Source organism: Monomorium pharaonis, chromosome 9 (genome assembly GCF_013373865.1).
Source record: "Monomorium pharaonis isolate MP-MQ-018 chromosome 9, ASM1337386v2, whole genome shotgun sequence".
Classification (NCBI taxonomy): domain Eukaryota; kingdom Metazoa; phylum Arthropoda; class Insecta; order Hymenoptera; family Formicidae; genus Monomorium; species Monomorium pharaonis.
Window position 1 is genome coordinate 21,021,641 of NC_050475.1, and position 22,772 is coordinate 21,044,412.

At 40.5% G+C, this 22,772-nt stretch overlaps 2 protein-coding genes across 12 annotated transcripts; one reads left to right on the forward strand and one right to left on the reverse strand.

The window, feature by feature from the left end:
• Positions 1-830: 830 nt before the first annotated feature.
• On the forward strand, positions 831-4,669 carry LOC105840025 (SID1 transmembrane family member 1). The gene is made up of 10 exons (XM_036292017.1): positions 831-1,119; positions 1,440-1,639; positions 1,738-2,033; positions 2,111-2,258; positions 2,341-2,424; positions 2,696-3,013; positions 3,116-3,668; positions 3,741-4,009; positions 4,076-4,285; positions 4,382-4,669. Exons 1-10 carry the CDS (start codon positions 1,110-1,112, stop codon positions 4,667-4,669), a joined length of 2,376 nt encoding a protein of 791 aa, XP_036147910.1. The 5' UTR covers positions 831-1,109.
• A 22-nt stretch (positions 4,670-4,691) lies between these two features.
• LOC105832247 (acetyl-CoA carboxylase) lies at positions 4,692-22,718 on the reverse strand. Of its 11 annotated transcripts, none has more exons than XM_036291995.1 (15): positions 21,222-22,718; positions 19,741-19,897; positions 19,154-19,198; positions 18,381-19,077; positions 17,262-17,562; positions 13,569-13,692; positions 13,142-13,472; positions 12,731-13,028; positions 12,427-12,640; positions 12,013-12,346; positions 11,448-11,908; positions 7,485-11,330; positions 7,099-7,378; positions 6,748-7,028; positions 6,067-6,681 (listed from the first exon to the last, which is right to left on the reverse strand). In XM_036291995.1, the coding sequence occupies exons 4-15, from the start codon at positions 18,409-18,411 to the stop codon at positions 6,067-6,069; spliced, it is 7,116 nt and encodes a 2,371-aa protein (XP_036147888.1). In that variant the 5' UTR covers positions 18,412-19,077; positions 19,154-19,198; positions 19,741-19,897; positions 21,222-22,718. The 11 variants fall into 11 exon arrangements, with proteins under 11 accessions (XP_036147889.1, XP_036147898.1, XP_036147892.1 ...); XM_036291994.1 differs by having other exon boundaries at positions 19,154-19,897; positions 21,222-22,451; positions 22,570-22,670; XM_036291997.1 differs by having other exon boundaries at positions 18,414-19,077; positions 19,154-19,897.
• Positions 22,719-22,772: the final 54 nt, after the last annotated feature.

Sequence of the window (22,772 nt, forward strand, 5' to 3'; positions counted from 1 at the left end):
CTCGCGCTGCTGCTGCTGCCCGGTAACGCGGTGTGGCGCGCACGATCATTACCCTCGGCTCCATTCGGCTCGCCTTTCGATATAGCTGTTGAATGAGGGAATTGGCCTGTTCTTTTTAGCTGCACTAATGCACTGGTGCAACAAGTTAAAATGAGACAAATATAGTTTTTCTCATTCTAACTTATTGCACTAGTGCAGCAGTGCAGGAATAAAAAACAAACCTAAATATATTTTTTCTCATGTTAACTTATTGCACCAGGGCAGCAGTGCAGCTAAACAGAACAGGTCACTATAGTTAAATATCGGTCGCACCAGGTCGCCACGAAAAAGGCCACGATGGCCGCTCTCAGGTTTCTCTCTGTGATGAAAATTAAATTTTATAAAATTTTTTAAAATCCTTTTGAGGGTCGGTTGTTCCAACTTCTTGGTAAACTTACCTATCAGATAAATATGTTTGTCTTTATTTATTTAAGAAAAGAAATGAAAATAGACACAGGCTTACCTGGTAGATAAAGTTTACCAAGAAGTTGGAACAACCGGCCCTTACTGAATTAAAATTTAATATTTATTCTTATACATTTTTCAAATATGGATAGATACTTTTTCCATTTGAATGTATACTTTAAATTATTTATATCACCTAAAGAAATAAATTAATTAATAAGGATTTTGCTGTAAATTTAAATTTACACTAATCTTTTTTATGTAAGAGACAATACAAGTAATAAAATAAAAATACCTGAATCAAGCTCGGTAGCTACAGCTTCGTCAGGAAATGCTTCATCTTTCACTAAGCTTGATGTTTTAATTTATATATTATTTTATATAGATTTTAATTCTAATGACACTGTGCGTACTGTGCCATAATATGAACTGTGCGTTCGATCGATAATACAGACGACTTCAACATCACCATCATATGTGAATTGCGATTGTAACAGTTGCGTGAGACGATGCATTTGACAAACAAGTCAGAACGTTTTGTTGTCGCATTTCTGACAAGACGAAAGTTTATAAATAATTAAAAAAGTATAAAATTAGAAGGTGCTTTGATGCGTGACGCTTTATTGGAATGAAATAATCAAAAAATCGATATATATAAACAAAGAATGAATCTTGGTAAGTGTCTATCATAAATTAATTAGGTTTTGCATATGTGCGATGAGCAATAATAAAAACAGTACTGTTTACAGTGAAGAATGCAAATCGTTACCTGTTTTATATTAATTTAAAAAATGTTGGTGTAAAAATAATAGCATGTATATGCTTATCTTACAGCTTATCTTTATTTCAATATTCTGTAATTTATCAGTATCGCAATATCTTTTAGTTTATCACTATTTCAATATCGATACGAACGTTAAGTTACATCAGTATTACCTATATATATTTTTCTATATATTTTACTGGATTTGTTCAGATTATTTTGTCTCTTTTAGCAAGATCAATGGAAACGCGAAACATTTTGAGATTGATTGTCACATTATTGCTTTTGGATGCTGCAAAGAATGTGGCTTCATCTTTCTCAACTCCATCTTTCTCTCCAATTGTTATTCAGGCTGAATATGGGCCAAATAATACTTATAAAAAAACCATAAATGCTATGGTTGAATATGTGTTTTTGTATCCTGCTAGCAATGTAAGTTCTGATAAAACTAAATCATTCACAAGGATGTTTACTCTACTTATTAAATAACATACATTTTGTTAAATATTTATGATATCATATATTTAAAGATGTCCCTGGAAACTGCAAGAATTAAGATAGAAAGCAATGCGACTCATAGTTTTCCATTGATAATAGTGGTGCGTCAAACAACAGGCATTCTGTCTTGGCAAATACCTTTGCTTGTCAACAGCGCAGACTTAGACACTGTGATATATAATAAAACTAGTCGTACTCTGTGCTCTACGAAATATTATCGATATGCACAAGATGATGAAGAGTATATTGTCGTTGGTATCTCCACAGCCAGTCATGAAAATATCTCCTTTGACCTCAATGTAATCAAAGTTACAGACTTTTATTTAAGGTATGTATTGCCATACAGATGTAACATGTTAAAAAACGTATTGTAAATTTTGTTGCTAAATTATTAATCCTTTATAGTTCCGGAAAAGAGGTGGAAGTACAAATTTCCCCATCTGAGCCTATATATTATGGCTACATCTTCTCAAAGGAGGAGAATTCCTCAGTCCTCGTTCGTGTTGAATCAGATAATGACATCTGTATGACTGTATCTATACAAAATACATCTGTAAGTCTAAAATACATTGAAGATGCACTTCATAAAATTAATATTTATAATAATATTGAATCTCTATCTTTCTTCCTCTCAGTGTCCTGTATTTGACTTGGAACGAAACATCGAGTTTTCCGGGCACTGGCAGACTGTGAGTAGAAGAGGAGGTATCACAGTACCAGTAAGTAATGCTGTACTATAATTTTTCATAGAATAATAGATGTATTATATATATATATATATATATATATATATATATATATATATAAAATACTGAACATTTCAGGAACGAGTTTACAATTATTTAAAAAATTTCAATTTACTAATTTTTCCCAAGTTACAAACTTATATATGTAAAAAAAATTATAAAGGAAAAAATACTACATGTCTGAAAAGAATATTTTTTTATTAAATAAATAAACTATATAAAACTATTACTATACTTATTTCAGAGAGAAGCTTATCCATTAGGATTCTTCGTTGTACTTGTTATCAAAGGGGAGGACACCGACTGCAGTGGATTACCCAGTAGTGAGCCTCTTCGTACTAAAAATGTTAAATTAATCATAAATCCTACTATTACCAAGCGGGATTATGTCGTTGCATCGGCATCAGCAGCGGCAATCGTATTAGGCTTTTGTATCTCTTATATAATAGCTGTAATAATATTTAATATCAAAGAGAGCAAAAAACTCGCGATGCAAGAGCCAATAAACGAACAAAGCCAAGATTTAGACGAGCATATGCCGAGTCCGTCAATGGTGGGAGAGGTAACTAATAAATATCTACAAAAATCAAACTTTATGTATACATTTATCACGCATATTTTATCTTTTGTAAAGTATGTTTGTAATAATGAAATATTTTGACAGAGTAGTAGTCCGAAACAGTGGGATTCCGTGGAGGAAGATTCATCCCTAGATGAGGATGATATAGATTTAATGGAGGACGCTCTCTCCGATAAAGACGTGATACGAACGAAGGTCATTCTTTCGGTTTGTGATCTCGCTCGTAAGGAGCCAAGAATATTACGACATAAATCTCGTTTATATTTGTATTATTTAGCAACCGTCGCGATATTTTATACGCTACCGGTCGTACAATTGGCGGTGACGTACCAACGCGTACTTTATACGACTGGAAATCAAGACATGTGCTATTACAATTTCTTATGTGCCCATCCGCTGGGTTTGTTATCCGACTTCAATCACGTGTTTTCGAATTTCGGATACATTATGCTGGGTCTGCTGTTCATATTTCTAACTTATTCTCGGGAGTACAACGAGCCAGATACGGAGAAAACTAAATGTTACGGCATACCGCAACATTACGGTCTATTCTATGCAATGGGTACTGCACTAATAATGGAAGGTATACTGTCGGCAAGTTATCACGTATGCCCTAGCCGTAGCAATTTTCAATTTGGTAAGCGGCATTAATTGCAAAATACACCGTCTTCTTATACATTATCAATTGATTTTTTTACCGGTTATCTAGACACCAGCTTCATGTATGTAATCGCAGTGCTCTGTATGATCAAGATTTACCAAAATCGTCACCCCGATATAAACGCCAGGGCGCCGGTGACATTCGGAATGTTAGCCGTTATAATATTTGCAGGATTGATCGGGGTTCTGAATGGTTCTAAGACGTTTATAATAATATTTTCCATCCTGCATTTACTAATATGCTTTTTTTTGACTGTACAAATATATTACATGGGACGATGTAAATTCAACAGAGGCGTTTTCAGAAGGGTAATACAGGTATGTACTTTTACGTAATATTACGTATCGTCGCACAAAACATTCGCTAATGATACGCGCTTACAGAGATTCAAGCACGAGGCACGTTGCGGTATATGGCATCTACTCCGGCCGTTTTATCCTGCGAGATTCATAATGCTCGTACTAGCAAATTTGTGTAATGTTGGACTTGCGGTATTCGGAAATGTGTATCAGCAAGGCAACTTTGCTACATTTTTACTAGCTATATTAATGTCTAATTTAATTTTATATACATTCTTTTATATAATGATGAAGGTACGTATATATTTTCTCTCTTTTCTCTTTTTTTCGACTGTAAGAAATCAGAAAAAACTATTTCAATTTGTATCAATATGAAAATTTTGCTTCCAGCTTTGCCACAGGGAAAAAATTCTTCTCACACCCACGATTTATATCCTTTTAGCCATGCTGTTTTGGGGAGCAGCCCTGTACTTCTTCGTACATAAAACTATTTCTTGGGCTCTTACACCAGCCCAATCTCGTCTGTATAATAAACCCTGCGCATTATTGAACTTCTTTGATTCTCATGACATCTGGCACTTTCTTTCGGCATTAGCAATGTTCTTTTCGTTTATGGTACTGCTTACTCTAGATGATGATTTAACGGACGTACATCGGAGTCAAATACCAGTTTTTTAAGGATAATTTTCTATGTAGGTTTGAGAATTATGTGAAATTTTACTATTTTTTTTAGGTATTTTTTCTCGAATGTACGTGATATACAGTCTACATGATAGAATAGTAATTTTACAAAAAGATTATATAAAATATACAAAAGTTTTAGAAGAGAGTGTGTGTGCGTATTTCTCGCGATAGAAACGTGGGTATTGTCTGCACCAAAGAATGGACGTGACGTTGATTAGCTAAAATAAGTGAGTAAATATATGCGATTCCATAGGTTGTCTGTTATAATAAATAAATTTTAATTACAGTGCCCCAACGGCACTTTTAATAAAGAATGTGATAATGTTTGAAAAACAAAATATGTATCTTCCGCAAACCGTAGAGAAGAGAAATTAACATAGAGAAATTAATATATTAATATTATACTTATAAAATGTAAACATTTTCGCGTTTGTCGTGAGATAATGTTATTTAAATGCGGCAGTTGCGCGAGCATGTTATTTCACAATATCAAAGTCTCCTACAATGTTTTCTTTCGAAAAATAAATATACATTTTATATATTTTGTATGTATATAATTATATACAGAATACCGCACTTTTAAGAATGCATGTTTCTTCAGATACAGAAAGTCCCGAAGTGTCTTACTAAAATGTCGATCAAAGATTTATCAAAAATATTAAAAATTAAAAGCTATTATGTCAATATAAAACTTATAAGTAAATACTTAGTTCTTGAATTTAGATTAACACACACAGCAATATTAATTTACTTTTAATACAAACTTTCAGATTTACAATCCAATACAAAGATGTGAAAATTTAACATCATAAATTTTTCTCTGCAAATTTTTTACAAAAGAAATATTTTAGAATTTCAAGAAATTTGTAACTGAAGGAATATGCAATATTTTTGGTATAAATCTCTTTGTATTCCCAACTGTATATTATCTATAAGCTCGTCACAGTTACGAAACGATAGTGACATGCCTTTCTTTTTCTCTATTTTCTATATTTTCGAATATATGAAACAATTTGTATCAAACGGATTATGAGAGGATCGTTTAACAAGCGAATCGGACACTATGCTAGTGCATTTCTATTAAAAATTCCTTTAACCATCAATTTTTTAATAAAACTAATTAAAACCTAAATCATCGAGACGTTTAGTGACAAAAAAGATCATGGTCGTGTCCAGATTCTAGTCAAAACTTGAAAGATTTTGATCTTACGAAACACTATTCAAAATATCATCTACTCAATTATTACCCCTTTATACCAAGACAAATATTTAGATCGATATGAATAATTATACATCTTTGATGATGAATTGTACTATTGATGCGCACTTAAATATTAATAAGTTGGAATGAATACGTAGCATGGAAGCAGGTACGCTTACGCGAAATGCGCTTAGGACGACACGCTCGAGTCCTTGTGGTGTTCCTGTCCCGTTGTCTCTAATTGTGTTAAAGTTCTTTGCAACTCCGCTCGCTCGGACGACTGCAATCTGTGCGCAATCTCCAGCACCGCGTCCAATCTTATTTCCGGACAGATTTCCAGAGCTTCCTTGATACGCGTTACCATCGCATCTCTCTTCACGCACGTTATATTACGCGATACAACACTATCGTCGGTTTTACGTTGCGCCTCCAGCCAGCAGGCCGCAGCCTCGTCTTGATCCCACAAGTATGACTCCGTTGCTCCCTTGTCTTCGATGAACCAGCGTCGAAGCATCGCTTCCACTTGTCTGACGTCCAGACTAGGCTGTGTCGACAGGATCTCAGTTTTGATTTCCTCCTCGAAGAGCCGTCTTCGCAACCGCCAGTAAAACAGCCGCCGCGCCTTTTTCCATGGTATTATCTCGTGAATCGTATTTTTTTCAAACATTCTCTCCGGCGTGTCGTGCAAATCGGCGAAATGAATGGCAACCTGACGATACATTGGTTCTAAAATCTGCTCGCGTTTGCGAATCTGTGCTTCGATTTCGGTTCGTTCCTCCGTCGTGTTTACGGTCGACAATTTTTCCTAGAGATACACACGAATTACATAAACGTATCGAGGAATTTTATATAAAGAAATGAAATTGCTTACTTTTAACTTCAGTATAACGTAATCGTTTCTGTGCATAGTCTTCACAATGTCCTTGTTACGAAATTTGATTTCTATAATACCACCGGGCTCTAAAACGCCACCCCTACTGGTATTTTCAGCAAACATCTCCATAAAACGAGGATTTATCGTAGGATCAACGACTGCCCAAGCGCCACCCCTAAGTTCTCCGTTCGGTGGAATATAAACTATAACCGGCCTGCAATATTGTCGCAATCCGTCCACGATGTATGCGCCGAACTTGACGATCTGCTCGTACATGTCTGTAAGCAGAATGAGTGAAGTTATTAATAAAATTGGGGTAATGGTTAATCGAGTGAAGACTGAGCTTACCTTTCATGCCACCGGAGAAGCCTCGCCAATTAGCAAAGATGAATAACGGCAGTTCTTCCCTTCCGAAATCTTGAATAGCTTGCGCAGTCTTGTACGCGCTGTCCGGAAACCAAACTTGTCCCGCTTGAGATATCGTCTTAGCTTCCGAATCCAAATTGGCAGGGTCAGCCGGTAGATGCAGCTCGACAGTTCTCGTTTCAACAGCGATAACACCGCATGGTATACCACCAAGCCTAGCTCGTCCTGTCACCACCGTTTGCGCCCATGGCCTCATTATTTCCTATTCCGTAAGAGAAAAGCAAGTTAACAATACAATGTACCGTCTGTAAGAAGTGTAAGAGCAAAAAAAAGAAAGGATTAGAAAAGACTGCCTCAGTGGAACTCACGTGCCACGAGCCTCGATCGAAGAAGCCGCTCTCCCAGACGTTCGATTCGGGACAAGTTCTACCTTCCAGCATCCATCTCGGGTCATAAGCCGCCTTCGTCGGCACGTAACCGATCTCCCGGTCGATCGGATCTATGATAGGTGACAGTATTGGTAACGGGGCTCCTTTATTTTTAGGGAAGTAACTTAGCCATTTTAACGCGGTCGCCACTCCGTCTAAATCGCGAGCGTCGGTCGCATGAGATACTCCGTTATTGTGCATAATCTGCGTACCACCCAGCTGATTGTTGCTGGCGTAAACCTCACGACCTAGCACCGCGTTTAACGCTCTATAACCGGTCAAAATGAGATGTGAATTTTCAATCTGGATCACCCTTTGGCCAAGACGTAGCAAATAGGTCCCGATGCCGATTGCGCGGCAAGACGCTATAGAGATCGTAATCAACTCGTCGTAGGCTCTCGACGTTTCCCCCGCGATTAGACCGGCGTACTTTAAATTCTCCACCCCCAAATCGTCGTCCTTGCCAATAATGTCCGTAATTTTGTAACGCGACTCCCCCGCGGGATCCTCGATTAATGAGGCCTTCACCGAGTTGAGGGGAGCCAAGCGCGCGTAATCGTCCGGCGTAAGATATATATATTTGAAGCCCTTCTCCGGCTCATCCTCGTCTTCCCACGAGATCCTAAAGAGAGCCTTCACCTCCTCGGCCAGGCCGATACGCGCTCCGGAATTGGCGGCAAAGTATATGCGCGGAACCTTGAGTTGTCTCGCTCTCTCGGAAGCTCTGCAAAACACGAGATCCTCGCGTGTCCCGAACGAGCCTATCAAGTACGTTAAATCATTAGCAATGAGTATAATGTCTCTGCCGAATGGATATTCCGGGGTATACAAGGTTAATCGCCACGCGACCATGCCGACGTCGTTCTCGCCTGGCAGCCGCTTCTGCTCGACCAGCTGTTCTCCTTCCAACACCAATTCCACCACGTCCATCACCGGATTAGGAATCGCGATTGGACTTTGACCCTCACTCGGCGGTCTTTCCTCGACGTACTTCTGCCATATTTTTTCGAGCTGTTGCCGGAACATATCCGGCAAATCGTAGACGTAAGTCGTACCAGCGCTCTGTGCCTGGAATCTTTTCGCTTGAAGGTAATCTTTGGTTAAATACGGCGTGGAAATCGGCAATCCGTGCATAGGACCCGGTCTCCAATTGGTCGCGCTTGTCGCGGTAGGTGGATAAGACTCGAAGCGAATGATACCAGTCTTGGGATCGGTGGCCTCCGTATAGAGATGTAAGTCGATGCTGTATCCGCTGTCGTTGGCGATACAGAGACGCACGTTGGAAGTCGGTTTCCCCGGCGCGGGTCGTATTGTCATTTTTATCTCCGCCTGTCGGACGTGCAACTTCCATAATCTCGGACCGTATCGCAGCACCATGCTCGTCACGCTTTCCTCTATTCTACTGGGATCCATGATGACCGTAGGTATAAAGTTCAAGAAAATATGATTGCATTCGGTACGTTTAGCAAGAGGATGCGAGAACGCGACTTCCAGCTCGTCCATGGCCTCGAGCAGAACACGTTCGCCCTCGTTATGAAGATAATCAAAACTGGCCTCCTTCGTGATGAGATCCGAGTGTCGTATAATCGAGCGGATAAAGAAGCGATAATCGGTAACTTGCTGGCCTTTGGCAACCTTGGCCTGTCCGAGGTACAGATGCATCTTCTGATTAGACGTTGGAAGGGCCTCGAGATCGTACGTTCGCATGCGATTCAATTCCAATTGGAAGGCACAGCCGGGCTCGAGATGCCGATAGATTCTGTCTTCGACGAAGCCCTCTCGCTGACGGAAGGTAAAGAACTTAGGAAATTGCCTCTTCTTGAGGGCCGCGAACGTTACTCTGCGGATGCCACGGGATATCAGTTCGTCCTTGTTGTTTGCGCACCAATCCCCGAACATTCTAGCCAAGGTGGCGTCGTCCTCGCTGCCGTTCTCCTTGACTGCAATACTAAGGATGTGAACCGGCTCGGCGAATTTGTCGTTGGCAGTCGCCGCCGTTGCCGCGGTCGTCGTTTCAATCATGCTCAAAGAGACGTTGATCGACGTGCTGTGCCGCGATTCGCTACCACCGGATTCCACGGCTTCCAGCAGTTTCGCGGATACTATCGGCGTAGGGCTTGATTGATCCTCGAGCAAGTCCAAAATTTCATCCGTGTACTGGCTGAACTGATTGAGATCCTCGAAGGCCGCCATCGCACCGGCCCTGTGATCCACTAGAGACTGATTCTGACGATTCGGATGATTGCTAGGTAAAACGAATTGGAAATACACCAACGGGATTTCGCCGGACAACTCCAGGTGTTGCAAACACGTCAGCTCATAACTGATGTAAGCTCGTCGCACGTAGACCTCCAAGGCCGCATTGCACACCGCGCGATTGGAATGATAAAAGAAATCGTGAAGTATATCGAAGATAGATGTTTCGGAGAGAATGAGCTTCTGCAGATTTTCCGGATGGAAGTCGTGTCCGTACATATCCACGGCAGAAAGGAATATCGATTCCATTTGGTTGTGCCTGAGCTCATACGCAGGTTGATGAGCAGCAATCAACACCTGTCTGGCTCTCAACGCGACGCGGCTGTGCTCCGTGCGATTCAAACTGGTTAATTCTGTCAGTGTGTTCGAAAGTTCATCCGTAAGGCCGGGTTCGTTGGCCCACAGATGGTCAATCAACATAGTAATTAGGACGTTTTTCTTTGTCACTTGATTGTGACTGAAGATCATGCCGGTCACAGTAGTTACATCGTCCTTGTATTTTTCTATCAACGCGGAGACGCATTTATCGTAGTGGCCCTGTTGGAATTGACTCTCAACCATGTAATATTGCCGGAGAAGCTCGTGCACGGCGGTCTTCATTCTGCCACGTATACCGTTCCGGTATCTCTGTACCAATTGCACGATGGCTTGAGTGGTTAGGAAGAATACGTCTCGATCGGCCCTCTTGGATAAGGTTGCTGCGTGACCGTCGATTACAGCGGCGATCTGCTGACTGGGAAATTGAGCTAGGATCGACGTGATATTTCGTTCGTACAGAGACATCAATTTGCGAATCTTTTTCTCCACCGAGACGGGAATCCTACCGGATATCGTCGCGATCACCTCTTGTAGTTCCAACAACGGTAAGTTAGGATCGCGTAACGAAAACATGAACTTTTCGATTAGCTCGCGTAGACGCGGCAAATGAAATGGATCAGGTAAACAGTAGCCAGCTAATGTATTTTCCAAAGCATTTCGATACTTGGCATGAAGATGATTCAGTTTTTCTGGTATAGCTGACGCCGCTGCTGCGGGAAATTGTCCTGTGTATTCTTGCGCTTTCGTCACCAATGACGGATCATCTAATTCGAGATGAGCGATCAGTGTACCGGCTTCTAATATAGCACCAGGTCTCTTTACATAAAAAACGCTTCCTGCCTCGCTAGCGGTGACGGTCATGACCATCTTCATCACTTCGATTTCGGCGTACGCCTGACCACAGCCAACATGACCGCCATCCTCGACTAAAAAGTTAATTAATTTACCGGCCGACGGTGATCTCAGTAAGGATGGATCGTTGTCTTTCTCGAAAATGCACGTCTGGTTTCCGATAATAATCCTGTAACGATCTACTTCTTCACGCATATAAGTTGTAAAGCTGGCACCGTCCAACGAAAGCAGCAGTCCTCCGTCCGACATGCGATGGACCTCGATTTCTTTATGAGAACCATTCATCACGAGGAAATAGGTATTGGGGCCAGATTTGGCAGCTTGCACTTTATATTTGTATCCGTCATTAATAAGTTCAACCTGCAATATATAATGTGTGAAAAGAAAAAAATATAAAATTAGTGCCGCAAAATTAATAATTCTTCGAAAAAATTTTGTTATGCAGTATCATTCAAATATGAATTAACACCAACTTACGTCGACAACATTATCCAAATCGTTACCGGCCTGTATCTGACCTTTCTCCAAGGCAGTTTGAAAACCAGTAAAAGCGGCTGTGATTGTTCTATCGGCGATATGAAGCGCTCCGCAGGTGACGGCCAACAAGACGTCCGGTTTGTCGCTTCGGACACGTTCGGCGATCAACAAATCGAGCCATGCGGTATCTATATTATTCTGTTGGAAGGATTCGGTCTCCAGCAAAGTGATAAGATATTCGACCGTTGTCCTAAAATCGCCTCTGATACTCAATTCTTTTAAGGCCACGACTAAATTCTCTCTAGCTTGATTGCGATCTTCGCCCCACGAAAAACAATGACCAAATTGAGAATCCGCGAACTCGTGGAGTCCTCCCGATGCTCCGACTGAGAAGTAGCCCCATACGTTCTTAGATGATCGGAAATTCAACTCCTGCACTGTGCCGGAACTCGGCTTGAAACCTAAAATCCAAGCGAATTATATAATTTCTAGTAAGCTTAGATTATTCTAGTAAGCTTAGATTAGTAAGCTTAGATTATTCGCGACATAAAAAACAACCTCTCACCTTCGTCAGGATTTTCACTGGTAATTCTAGCCGCGATAACGTGACCCCATGGTTGAGGCTTATGACGAGGTTGATCGAAATCGATCGGGCTGTCGCCCCAAGGACTCTCACCGTACAAAAGACGTATATCTTTGATATGATGTAATTGTAAGCCCATTGCTATTTGTAGTTGGGCGGCCGGTAGATTCACATCCGATACCATCTCGGTACAAGGATGTTCCACTTGAAGACGAGGATTCAATTCCAAGAAATAATACCTGCCCGCTGTGTCGTACAGATATTCAACGGTACCCGCGCTAACGTATCCTACCATTTTTGCTAATCTCACAGCAGCCTGTCATTCGATAGTAGACAATTAATAGAATAAATAACAAGAACACATTGTCGAGAGAATATAATTACTGTAATATTCACTTTTTCCATCTCTTCGAAAACCTCCGGCCTAGCGATCACAGCAGGTGCCTCCTCGATAATTTTTTGATGTCTCCTCTGAATAGAACAATCACGCCCGAACAATGATATTGCATTACCGTAATTATCAGCTAGTAATTGCACTTCCAAGTGCCGAGCGCATTTGGCCAGTTTCATAATAAATATCGGTGAGCCGGGTATTTCAATCTGCACTTGTCTAAATATTAGAAATTCTTGCGATAAAAATGGATTACACGGCTTTACACAGCAGAAATTTTCTTTTCGGGGCGAAACTTTGGAAACTTACCTAAACAAAGCGGGTAATTCCTCGGCGTTTTCAACTTTCCTGATTCCTTTACCGCCACCGCCTTCACTCGCCTTCACCATAACCGGAAAACCGATCTTGTTAGCCGCTGCTAAACACTCTTCCACAGTGGCGACGCATCCTTTTTTGAAAAGTTCCGACGATATTTTGATCTTCTTTCCGCTGTATTGTGCTGTTAGTTCCGAGCCTGACCAAGGAAGCGTCGGTACATCCGCGGTTTGAGCAACTATACTGGATGCGATCTTGTCACCCAAAGCCCACATAGCTTTCTCGGACGGTCCTGTCGAAAAGTATAGGAACATAAGAATGTAAAAGCGTACCAGAAACAAAGTACGCGAATGTACGAATATTAGAATCTTTCTTAACACATTAATTTTTTTATGTAATTTGTACCAATGAAACAGATGTTATTTTTGTGAAGTAATTCCGGAAGTTTAGGATTTTCCGAGGCGTGACCCCAGCCAGCCCAAACTGCTTGGACTTGAGTACGTATCGCGATATCGACGATCAGTTCCACGTTAGCGTAATTGTTGTTGTTAGTGCCGCCCGGTACAGGCACATACTGGTCTGCCATTTTGATGTATTCCGCGTTCGCCTTTAAATCTTCCGGCGTGACCATCACCACGAAACGCACAGCTCTCTCGTTTTTAAACATCTCGTATGACCAGCGTCGAATCGATCGCATACATTTAACTGCCGCGATACCATTATTGGCGATCAGCACCTAAAACAATGATCCGTAACATAAAGATCCTGTAGCACAATGTCAACCTTGATAGTTTTCTCTGAGAAACTCTAAACACTTGAAACAAGTGCTTACCTTGTTGATAACTCTGGTGCCTCCGAAGCGATGGACAAACTCTTCGGGAGTTGCAACGGTAAAGTCCTTCTCATGTAGCCGACTTTGCATCTGGATCATCACCGTGCCCTGCGACATGCTAGGCCTGCCAAATTATATACACGTGTTTATGAGTATTTATTTATATCATATTCAATAATACATATTTTAAATTACGCTTCACATATAAATATTGACTGAAATATTTTGAATTCGTTGCGAGCAAAAACATTTCACATCAACTCGCCCGTAAAAAAATACGTACAAAGAGTAAAGTATTTATGCCAAACGCTGTTTAAAAAAGCATGCGCAATTTAGCACTTTCATCCGCAATATTATGATACTTGCGGTTTTCGGCTTATTTCACTGTGTGATCTCATCTACTTACCGCAATCTACATAAAATCTCAAAATTCTATAATTTTCAAGCCTAATTTACTGAATAACGTACCTTCCTGACATCTAAAGAATAAAGGACACATTTATTTAATATTAAAGTGATTAAAAAATGCTGAAGTATTGTCCCATATATTCATATGACAATATTCTATTATTATGCATTAGCATACACTAAAAAAAAAAGTAATATATCCAATAAGATATGTTGTTGCAGATTGCCAACTACAGATATACTCAATACAATAATATATGCTATTGCACTATCAACATTGTACTTGCATTAACAGTAAATATTATTGTATTGAGTATTTTATGTAGTTGGCAGCCCGCAATCACATATGTTATTAGTTATACTTTTTTTCTGTGTATTAGCATCACTACATAATGGCGAGTTATCGAACAAGTCTATAATTAATAAAATTCGTTATGTATTATAAATATTATAAACGATAACTTGTCCTATCCTATTTTTCCTTTTTCTTTTTATAAATCGCTTTTTATAAATTACCAAACATATTAGCATAAAAATTTACGTTAATCTTGAAACCGATGGATGTTTCGCTCGCGTCTCGTCCATATTCTTCTCTTTGGCATTGGTGCATTCCACGCTGTTTTTCGCCATGCTCGTGTTAGTGGCACAAGTTGACAAATTGTCAGAACTCTGATCCATTTCTGTATTTTCCGCCAAAATGAATCTCTTTAACCGCCTCATCACTCTCCCGGATAAATTGGAAATATTCGAATCCAGAATGTTAGGTAAACGAAAAACGTGTGCGCGATTGCGTGACTCAGGACAATTGAATTGCTTTATACACAATTAGTATTGTTTTTTTATTTATTAATGCCCAATTATATTTTGTTCAGATAATGCAAAGGCCTTGAAGATGTTATCCGCTATAATCAAAATGCATAAATAACTTAAATCCGGCAATCAAACATTCAGCATTTGTTATGATAATTATCACAACCGCATTATCGCAAAGAAAACACTAAAAACGTAGTAGACTAAAAAGTAGTAGACAACTAAAAAAGTAGTAGAGAAATATAAAATCTCTTGAAAATATAGGAAACGGTAATCATAATGTGAAAAAAGTAATAATGTAAAAAATAAACAAGTTATCTCGTTTCAATAACAGCCACGAAATATTCAGATAGATAATGAAATACAGGCTCTTTTCTCAAATAGCGTTGCAACGACCGTCGAATGATGATAATATTATTTTTTTTAATAGCGATTTCCCAAAAATACGGGACATTAGCTTTCGCAACCGTCCGTCAATTTTACGTCATTATGTACATGTATGAATTAAGAAGAATAAATGTATGCAATAAATTTCGAGTCGCACGTGCAACAATGTTTAAAAGCTGTTTTCCATTGCAGGAGTCAGCTTTCTATGGAGAATCGAACGAGTAAACTTTTCGTGACGGCTTCTCACCATTAGCGGTCAAGGAAGACGAGCGTTCACTGGCGAGTTTCTTACCGATTATCCAAACGGCTTTCCTTCCTCGGCACACGTAAATTCCCCTACCTTGTTTGCACGCGATACTTGAGAAGAGAGAGAAGCGCATACGAGGCCTTTCTACTTTTTCTACATAATGTTGTATTTATTATTAAAACTCGATAATTAACGTTTAAAAAAAAAAAACGAAAAAAATAGTAACAAATCAAGTAATTACGTTTTTCTTTATATTTAATTTATTCCATTAATCTATCATCGCGTGTAAAATGTTTCATTTAGTTTTGTCTAATTATCAAAAATATTCTCATTATTGTTGATATTTTGGAAATAAATACGAAAAAAATTAATTAAATCGAAAAAAGACAGATTTTACGATCGATAAAAATTCTTATTTTAAAAAGTTAAAATTGCCATAATTCCAAGATCGTCATTTTTGTTAAATAAAACAATAACACGATTCTCATATAGATCTTTTTTTTTCGTACCTGTAAAAGTATCGCGACAAGGCCAAAGTATTTTGAAACAAGATATTTCACATCTTATTCCAATATAGTTTGACATAAAGTATCCTCATCTCTTGTATTCGTATTTTTCTCAATATTTTTATCAAAATGATAATAACATCACCGTAATACCGCGACGTAAAGATTATAAAATTACATTTACATAACGTGTTTTGATATCATTTTTTGATATCGATTTGATCGATCACGCGATCGATGTGCGACGCGCCCAGAATCTGCTTATCAAGCGTATTCGCAACACCGAGCGAAAAGCAGTCGTCATCAATTGCATGTTAAAGGAATTTAAAGGCCTTTAACCTGCTCGAAGTTTCGTCTGTGTTATTTTTCTTCGCGCGCGATCGCGCTGTGAAATCTTCACATTTTAACGTTGCTCCTGCGCGTGTGGACGTTGTCAATGTATAAATAAATAATGATTTTTCAAGCTCGCGTGAATTACGACACGCTCTAAAATTGAGACACGACGTAAAACATATTACGTAACCGTCCGTTCTCCGTCTCTCCAATCTCTCGTGTACTGTCGCGAGTAAGAGCGATACAACTTTTCACTCAGTCTTCGGATTCTCGAAGCTGAGGGGACCACGCTGAAAAGAATTGCGCGATAATAAACGTTTTATTTAATGCATTTATCTATATGTTACTTGTAATTCGCAGTGCTGTGGAGAATGTTGCGTGTGCGCGCGTGTGAGAATAAAATAACGAAAGGGAGGAAAAACAAAAGAGAGCCAGCTCTTATTTGTTATCAGTTCTTTAAAAGTGTCCCGCGATAACCGTGTAAGGTCGAGTCACATTTGCGACGTTTGTTGCAATGTAACGATAGTAGATAATACCATTTGCGCGACGCGAAACGTTTCTACAATTTATATAAATTGTAAATAGACCTGATAACGTGTAATAAAGGCCAGGTAAACGCGTCGACATGATCAGATCTGAAGAATTATGCTTTTGGAGAATGCAATCGCATTCTTGGCAATACGTCACAGGTTTTGAATATTCAAACGTTCATTGTTGCGCGGCGGTCGCAGAGGTCAGAGAGGTCACGGAGCTGAAGAACAGCTATATACATCGTTGTTCTTTCCCTCTCTTTAATTTCTTTTCGCAAGCCTCTCCATCATAGATGCGCAAGTTGGCAAATTTCTTTCAGCCATCTTTCCATCCTCGGTGTGCCCTCGGGACGGGACATGTGTAGACAACGCGCTGCCAGCGAGACTCGAGTGAAACAACCGAAAGTCCTTCCATCCGCGGGGCCGCCTGGTCTGACGACAAGGAGAGGAAAAAAAAAGAAACAAAAATCACCTGAGCCGCTTACGGCGCTCGAACAGTCCTGTGGCATTGAGCTGCGTCTGCAGATTGCCATTATCGCTGCTTTCGCTCGGGAAGATATCCTCGATCTCCAGCACCTCGCTAGGATCGCGGCTATCAGGATCGGGCTCGTGCTCGGACTCGTGCTCGTGTTCGGGCTCCCCGACGACGAAGCTCACCGGCGCCTCGGACATCTCGTACGCGCGGTTCCCGGACCTCGAGATACTAACAGTCCCCTCGCTGGATCCCGCCAAATCACCGGGAGACGTTCGCTCCGCGCGTTCGTCGATGTTACCTTCAAAAACACATTCGCGGCTGTACAAGGCCGATCGGGGTGCGATCGATCGTTTCGGGGAAAACGATACGATGCGTGATCTTTGGAACGCGGTGATCTCCCTCGGAAGGACTGTAACTGACGACGCCAGCGGCGTCGAAGGGCTTGCTTACTCACCCGGAGGAGTCCTATCGAGAGGATCGCGCAGAAACGTGGAGCTCTGCGGCAGGCGGGCGACGCGGGGAAATTGCTCCCTTCGCGTGCAGCAAGAAGAGGAGGAAGAAAAAAGAAGAGAAGCGAAAGCACCCACCGTGTTAGCTACCACATGTGACGGCCCATGTAAGTTTCAAGGAAGAGAGAGATACATACAGACACCCACTGAAAGAAAAAAATCGAAATACTAAGAACCAATATATTTCTCTCGTGACGTTTCTTTGTGATAATTATTAATTTTAAAAATACTTGATCGCGATGACAAAATATGCATTCCTGTCGAGCGTCTTTTATTTAAGGATATACCTATGAAATAAAGCTTAGTTGCTGTAAAAGAAATTTTGTCGTATTAAAGTAAACTTTTTATTAGAGGGAAACAGTCAAAATTTGTTTGTAAAGATACGATATTTTACTCCAAAAATTTCATCTCTACTAGAAAGTCGAAATCGATTAATAAAAAAAAAGATATTTTACGGAAATGCACATTTTGCCATCACAATCAAAATTTTAAAATAATTAATAAATATCGAAGAAAACATCGCAAGAGGTATTTGGTGCTCAACATTTCCTTTTTCTCTCGGTGCAAAGACACGGTGGGCTTACGATACGAATTTCGAGAAAAGTACCGTACAGGGAGTCCAGAAGACGTCGTAGCATACCCGCAATTTACGTTCTCCACCTTGGCACTTCCTCTTCCCCTACGACCGGCAGGTCATGTAAAATCGAGGCGAACCGGCGCCACCACCGCGTCGAAGAGTCGCGACTAAAGGGGACTGAGGAGGACGATGATGACGACGACGACGACGACGACAATTCGCCCCGAATCGCGCGCGCTGCACTGACTCGCCGTCGGAGATTCCGAGCGGATCAAGTGACAAATGTTCACTGTCCGCAGTGGTGACGGCGGTGGAGGCGGCGGCAGTGGTGGCGGGGTACATATGTGTCCGGCACGGGCCGAACACGACTGAAGCTCGGGTTCAAGGGTCGTCACGGTAACGTCGCTGATCATGCGACAATCACGTCGAGCGTTCGTCCCGATACGCGCGGAGCTTTCGCGCGTATCGCATCCAATTCATATCGAATCTCGGGCAGCGCATCGTTATCTTCAACCCTTCACGATCGTCGAGATCACACCGGGCGGATTTCACCGCCGCGTCCCCTTTCTCTGCGACCGCCTCTTCAGATCTCTCCAGTCGATTCGTTCTTCGTGTCACCTCATCGTTTTTTTCCTGGTGTACACGAGCAAGACGAATCCACGACAGTCAAAACCACCGGTGTTCATTCATTTAAGGTAAATGCCCCAGTAACACATTATATAATCAACTGAAATATGAAATATAAAATGTTATTAATATACAAAAACAAGAACATTTTTTTTAATTTCAAAAATAATAAAAACCTGTATCTGAATGGACCGATAGCAGGATAATTCAAAATATTTGTCCTATTATTCATGAAACAAACACAGAAATTATTTTAACAAACACACGTGTTTCACATCACATTGCAAGCACATTGCACATTATCACAATTTGAACTTCAATCTAATTTTGTGTAATAAATTTTTTTTAATTGTATTTAATTTTTATATATAAAATAGCGTACCTTATGAATACATAATGTCAATTTAAATCAATATACTGTCTTTTTCATCAATGATTTTGTAATAAAAACTCGCAAGTCATGCAAGAATGTGTGAATATACATGAATGTTTTGCCATATTTACTGCCAATCGATTGTCGATATTTTGTTCTATCAAAAAATAAAAAATAATAAAAGAAGTAATCTTGTCAGAAAAAGAAATAGAATTTAAATTTAAAATTCCAAAAAATTTTCCTCAATTCTAATAAAATTCTATGAAAATTCACAACAATTTCAAGACTAAAAAAAAAAAGAAATTTCTTGAAAAAAAATCTAGGTTTAAAGCACACTCTCAACAATAAACGTCCGGATGTAGGGACATGTTCGGTCACTGGGACATTTACCTTATCTATGTGCGATCGCTAATACGTGGCGAAGGCCGAAGCGCGCGTTTCTGGCCGAGGGCCGCGAACCCGACGAGTAAATTCGCTCGCTTGCATTCATGGCAAGGTATCCATCGATGATTCCTCGAGAGCAATCCGTATAACGCAGACGAGTGATCTGCGAAAATGAAATGAAAATCGAAGCAAGCAAGATGCAAAAGTGTAAAGATTTTCACATCGATTAGAAACCAGAAACTTTGAGAGTCGCCTACCACGTGAGAAAAATCTTCTGGTTTCGAAGACATTTTGTATATTTTATAACATTTTGAAGAACTTTTCATATTTCAAATTTATAAAAATTTCTAAAAAAAATACTCAAGAACGCGCTTGTAAAGATGCTAGCAGACTTAGGCGTTTACACGTAAAATATAAACATTCCACGTGCAATGTAAATTACGTTTTACGCATCCTATATGTAAATGTAATCAGTAAATTATAAAAGATTCATATTTCATCGAAAAATTGTTTTTTTTTTTATATCAATTATTAAAGACAGATATATTAACGATTTTGTAACTTTATTAGTTTTTTCTGTGTTATCCAGTTTAATTTTGCTAGTACGGAACAAATGAAAGATTCGTGTAAACATAACGTAATCTCGAATTTTATTTCCACAACTCTGGACGTCAGCTTTCTCGTAATTCTATTTTGGCTTTGCTTCTAATGAATAACAAAGGACATTAGAATTTATAATCAACATTAGAATTTATAATAACATTACAGAACCTTTAGAAACGCGTTCTGAATAACGTGGACTTTTTCGGCACTTCCGAAAGGTTATTTGTATAAGAAAAAAAAACCTAAGAACTCCGGGAAGAAAAAGTTTTCACCAGGGTTGCGCGCAGCAGAAAACTCTACATTCTCCAGGTCAACGTCCGTCGATGGCTCCAGGACACACAGTGTGCTCGATTTTTCGCCTAACGCTGCGTTTTTTTGGAGGGGGGGGGGGGGGATACATTGCGAGGAGAAAACGGAAGTGGACGTAACACGAGTCAATCGAGAAATTCGACCTTCAACTCGATGGCATTCGGTACGTCGGAATCCTCACCCTCCTTTCTCTCACCCTCTTTTCCTTGTCTCCGGCGTCTTCTTCGGAGTCGCATTTCGAATCGCGATTATCGCACAATCGTGACTGTCGCGTGCTGTCGCGTGGTCAGTAGATCTCACGCGAAATGATCTCTTTAAAAAATGAAGGATAAGGGAACGGCGATTGGTCGAGCCGAGTGTCAGGCGACGCTCGGCCGGCGCCGATTGGCCGCGCGCGCGCGTCGCGTGACGCGCGACGCGGGGCGTCGCGCCGACAACGTGTCGACGAGAGCCGCGGCGACGTTTTCCGACGGGAGAGTTGCGTGTCAGCGCTTTCCGACTTCACCCGGGAACTTTCCCACGTGTACGCGAAACGTAGAGAGAAACAGAAAAAGACGCGGGCAAGATAAACTCACCGGTGACGGATCTTGCGCACCGGAGCGATGCGCTGCTTTTCCTGGAGGTTAGGTTCGTCCCCTCGTTCCTCCTGTTCTGTCATTCGCGACGGGTCGGCGGTTCCGCGGGAGGATCGAGACTCGGGGACCCGGGTGTCCGCCGTGCTTGATGACGATACTCGGCTCTGGCGTTTCACCTGGTGGCGGCCACCGCGCCGATGATCGGTCGCAGGGAATCGCTTCGCGACGTATCGAGTCACCGTCACCGCGTGACCGCGTGACACATCGGTATGATTTTTGTTCGCGTGACCGAATCGCGTCCTAATCCGTTGACTGATCCAGATGACTTTAACGAGATGTTGGAGGAAGAAGGGAGAGACGAGAGCACCGAGAGAGACATGCCACTGTCATCGCGCGCGTGCGGTCGCCCTCTTACCGGTCGGGGCGTCGATCGACGCAGGTGCGCCGTCTGTGAAGGGTTGAGATTTCGCAACTTGAACCGAGAAAATTCATTACCGTCCGCTGATATAAAAAAACGTCGCGGTATCTGCAAATCTGTCTTGCGAGCCAGTTAGTCTGTTAAATATATGTATAATATTATTAGATTCGAATTGATTTATAATAAATGCTTTATATAGATAAACATACATATTTGTAACGTGATTATACCTGCCACATCTCTGGTGAAAATTCCTCTCAGAATTTTCATAGGGATTGAAATTACAGAATAAGAAAAGATTTTAGAATTCATGTATTGTATAAGTATAATTTTAAAAGATGTAGATTTCTTCTCAACATTTCAAAAGTACTTTGATTCATATAAAAATTACAAGATTATTGCAGTTATGAAAGTATATACAAAAATTCTGAGAAAACTTTGATAAATTAATAGCCGATGGAGTATCGGTTGAAATCCAATTAATCATCTCAAGTGTCAATCCTCGTCTTCTGTCGTCCCCGCCCGTTCCTTCCGAGTCGAACGTTTCTGTTGACTCGATACGATCGACGTTAAATCAGCCGCGAGTGTTATTTGCGCGCCGGACGAGCTGTCCGTCCGCAACACTTCGAAGGCGCGATCTCGAAAGTCAACGTTTATGCTATGCCTGATTATTTCGCTCAACGCGACGCTCAACACGTGACAGGATCTTGAGTTCTTGTCGGGTTCACGGTGGCTGCTGTCTGCAATTTCTTTACTCATATTCGTGTCGAAACGCTGGCTTCATCAGGGCTCACCGGTAACGCGAATTTGTCCTGCAAACATTACATTCGATGAAGGAAAAGTAAACGATCGGAATCGACAGAACGCAATAACAGAAAAATAAACAAAAGAAAGAAAAATAATGTATTCCGGTTTATACGAATTATTTACATTATTGTTTTCGTTATGTTTGCACGAGTCTCTTCATTGGTCTTTCACGTGGACAATACAATGTAAATAACTACAAATTCGATGACAAACGGAAAAATCGAATTAATAACTGTTAATACATCTGATTATAGGATATTGACAAAATGAAAAAAATGTAATATTCCAAATATGAAAAAGCAGGATGTAATTTTTGATATATCTAA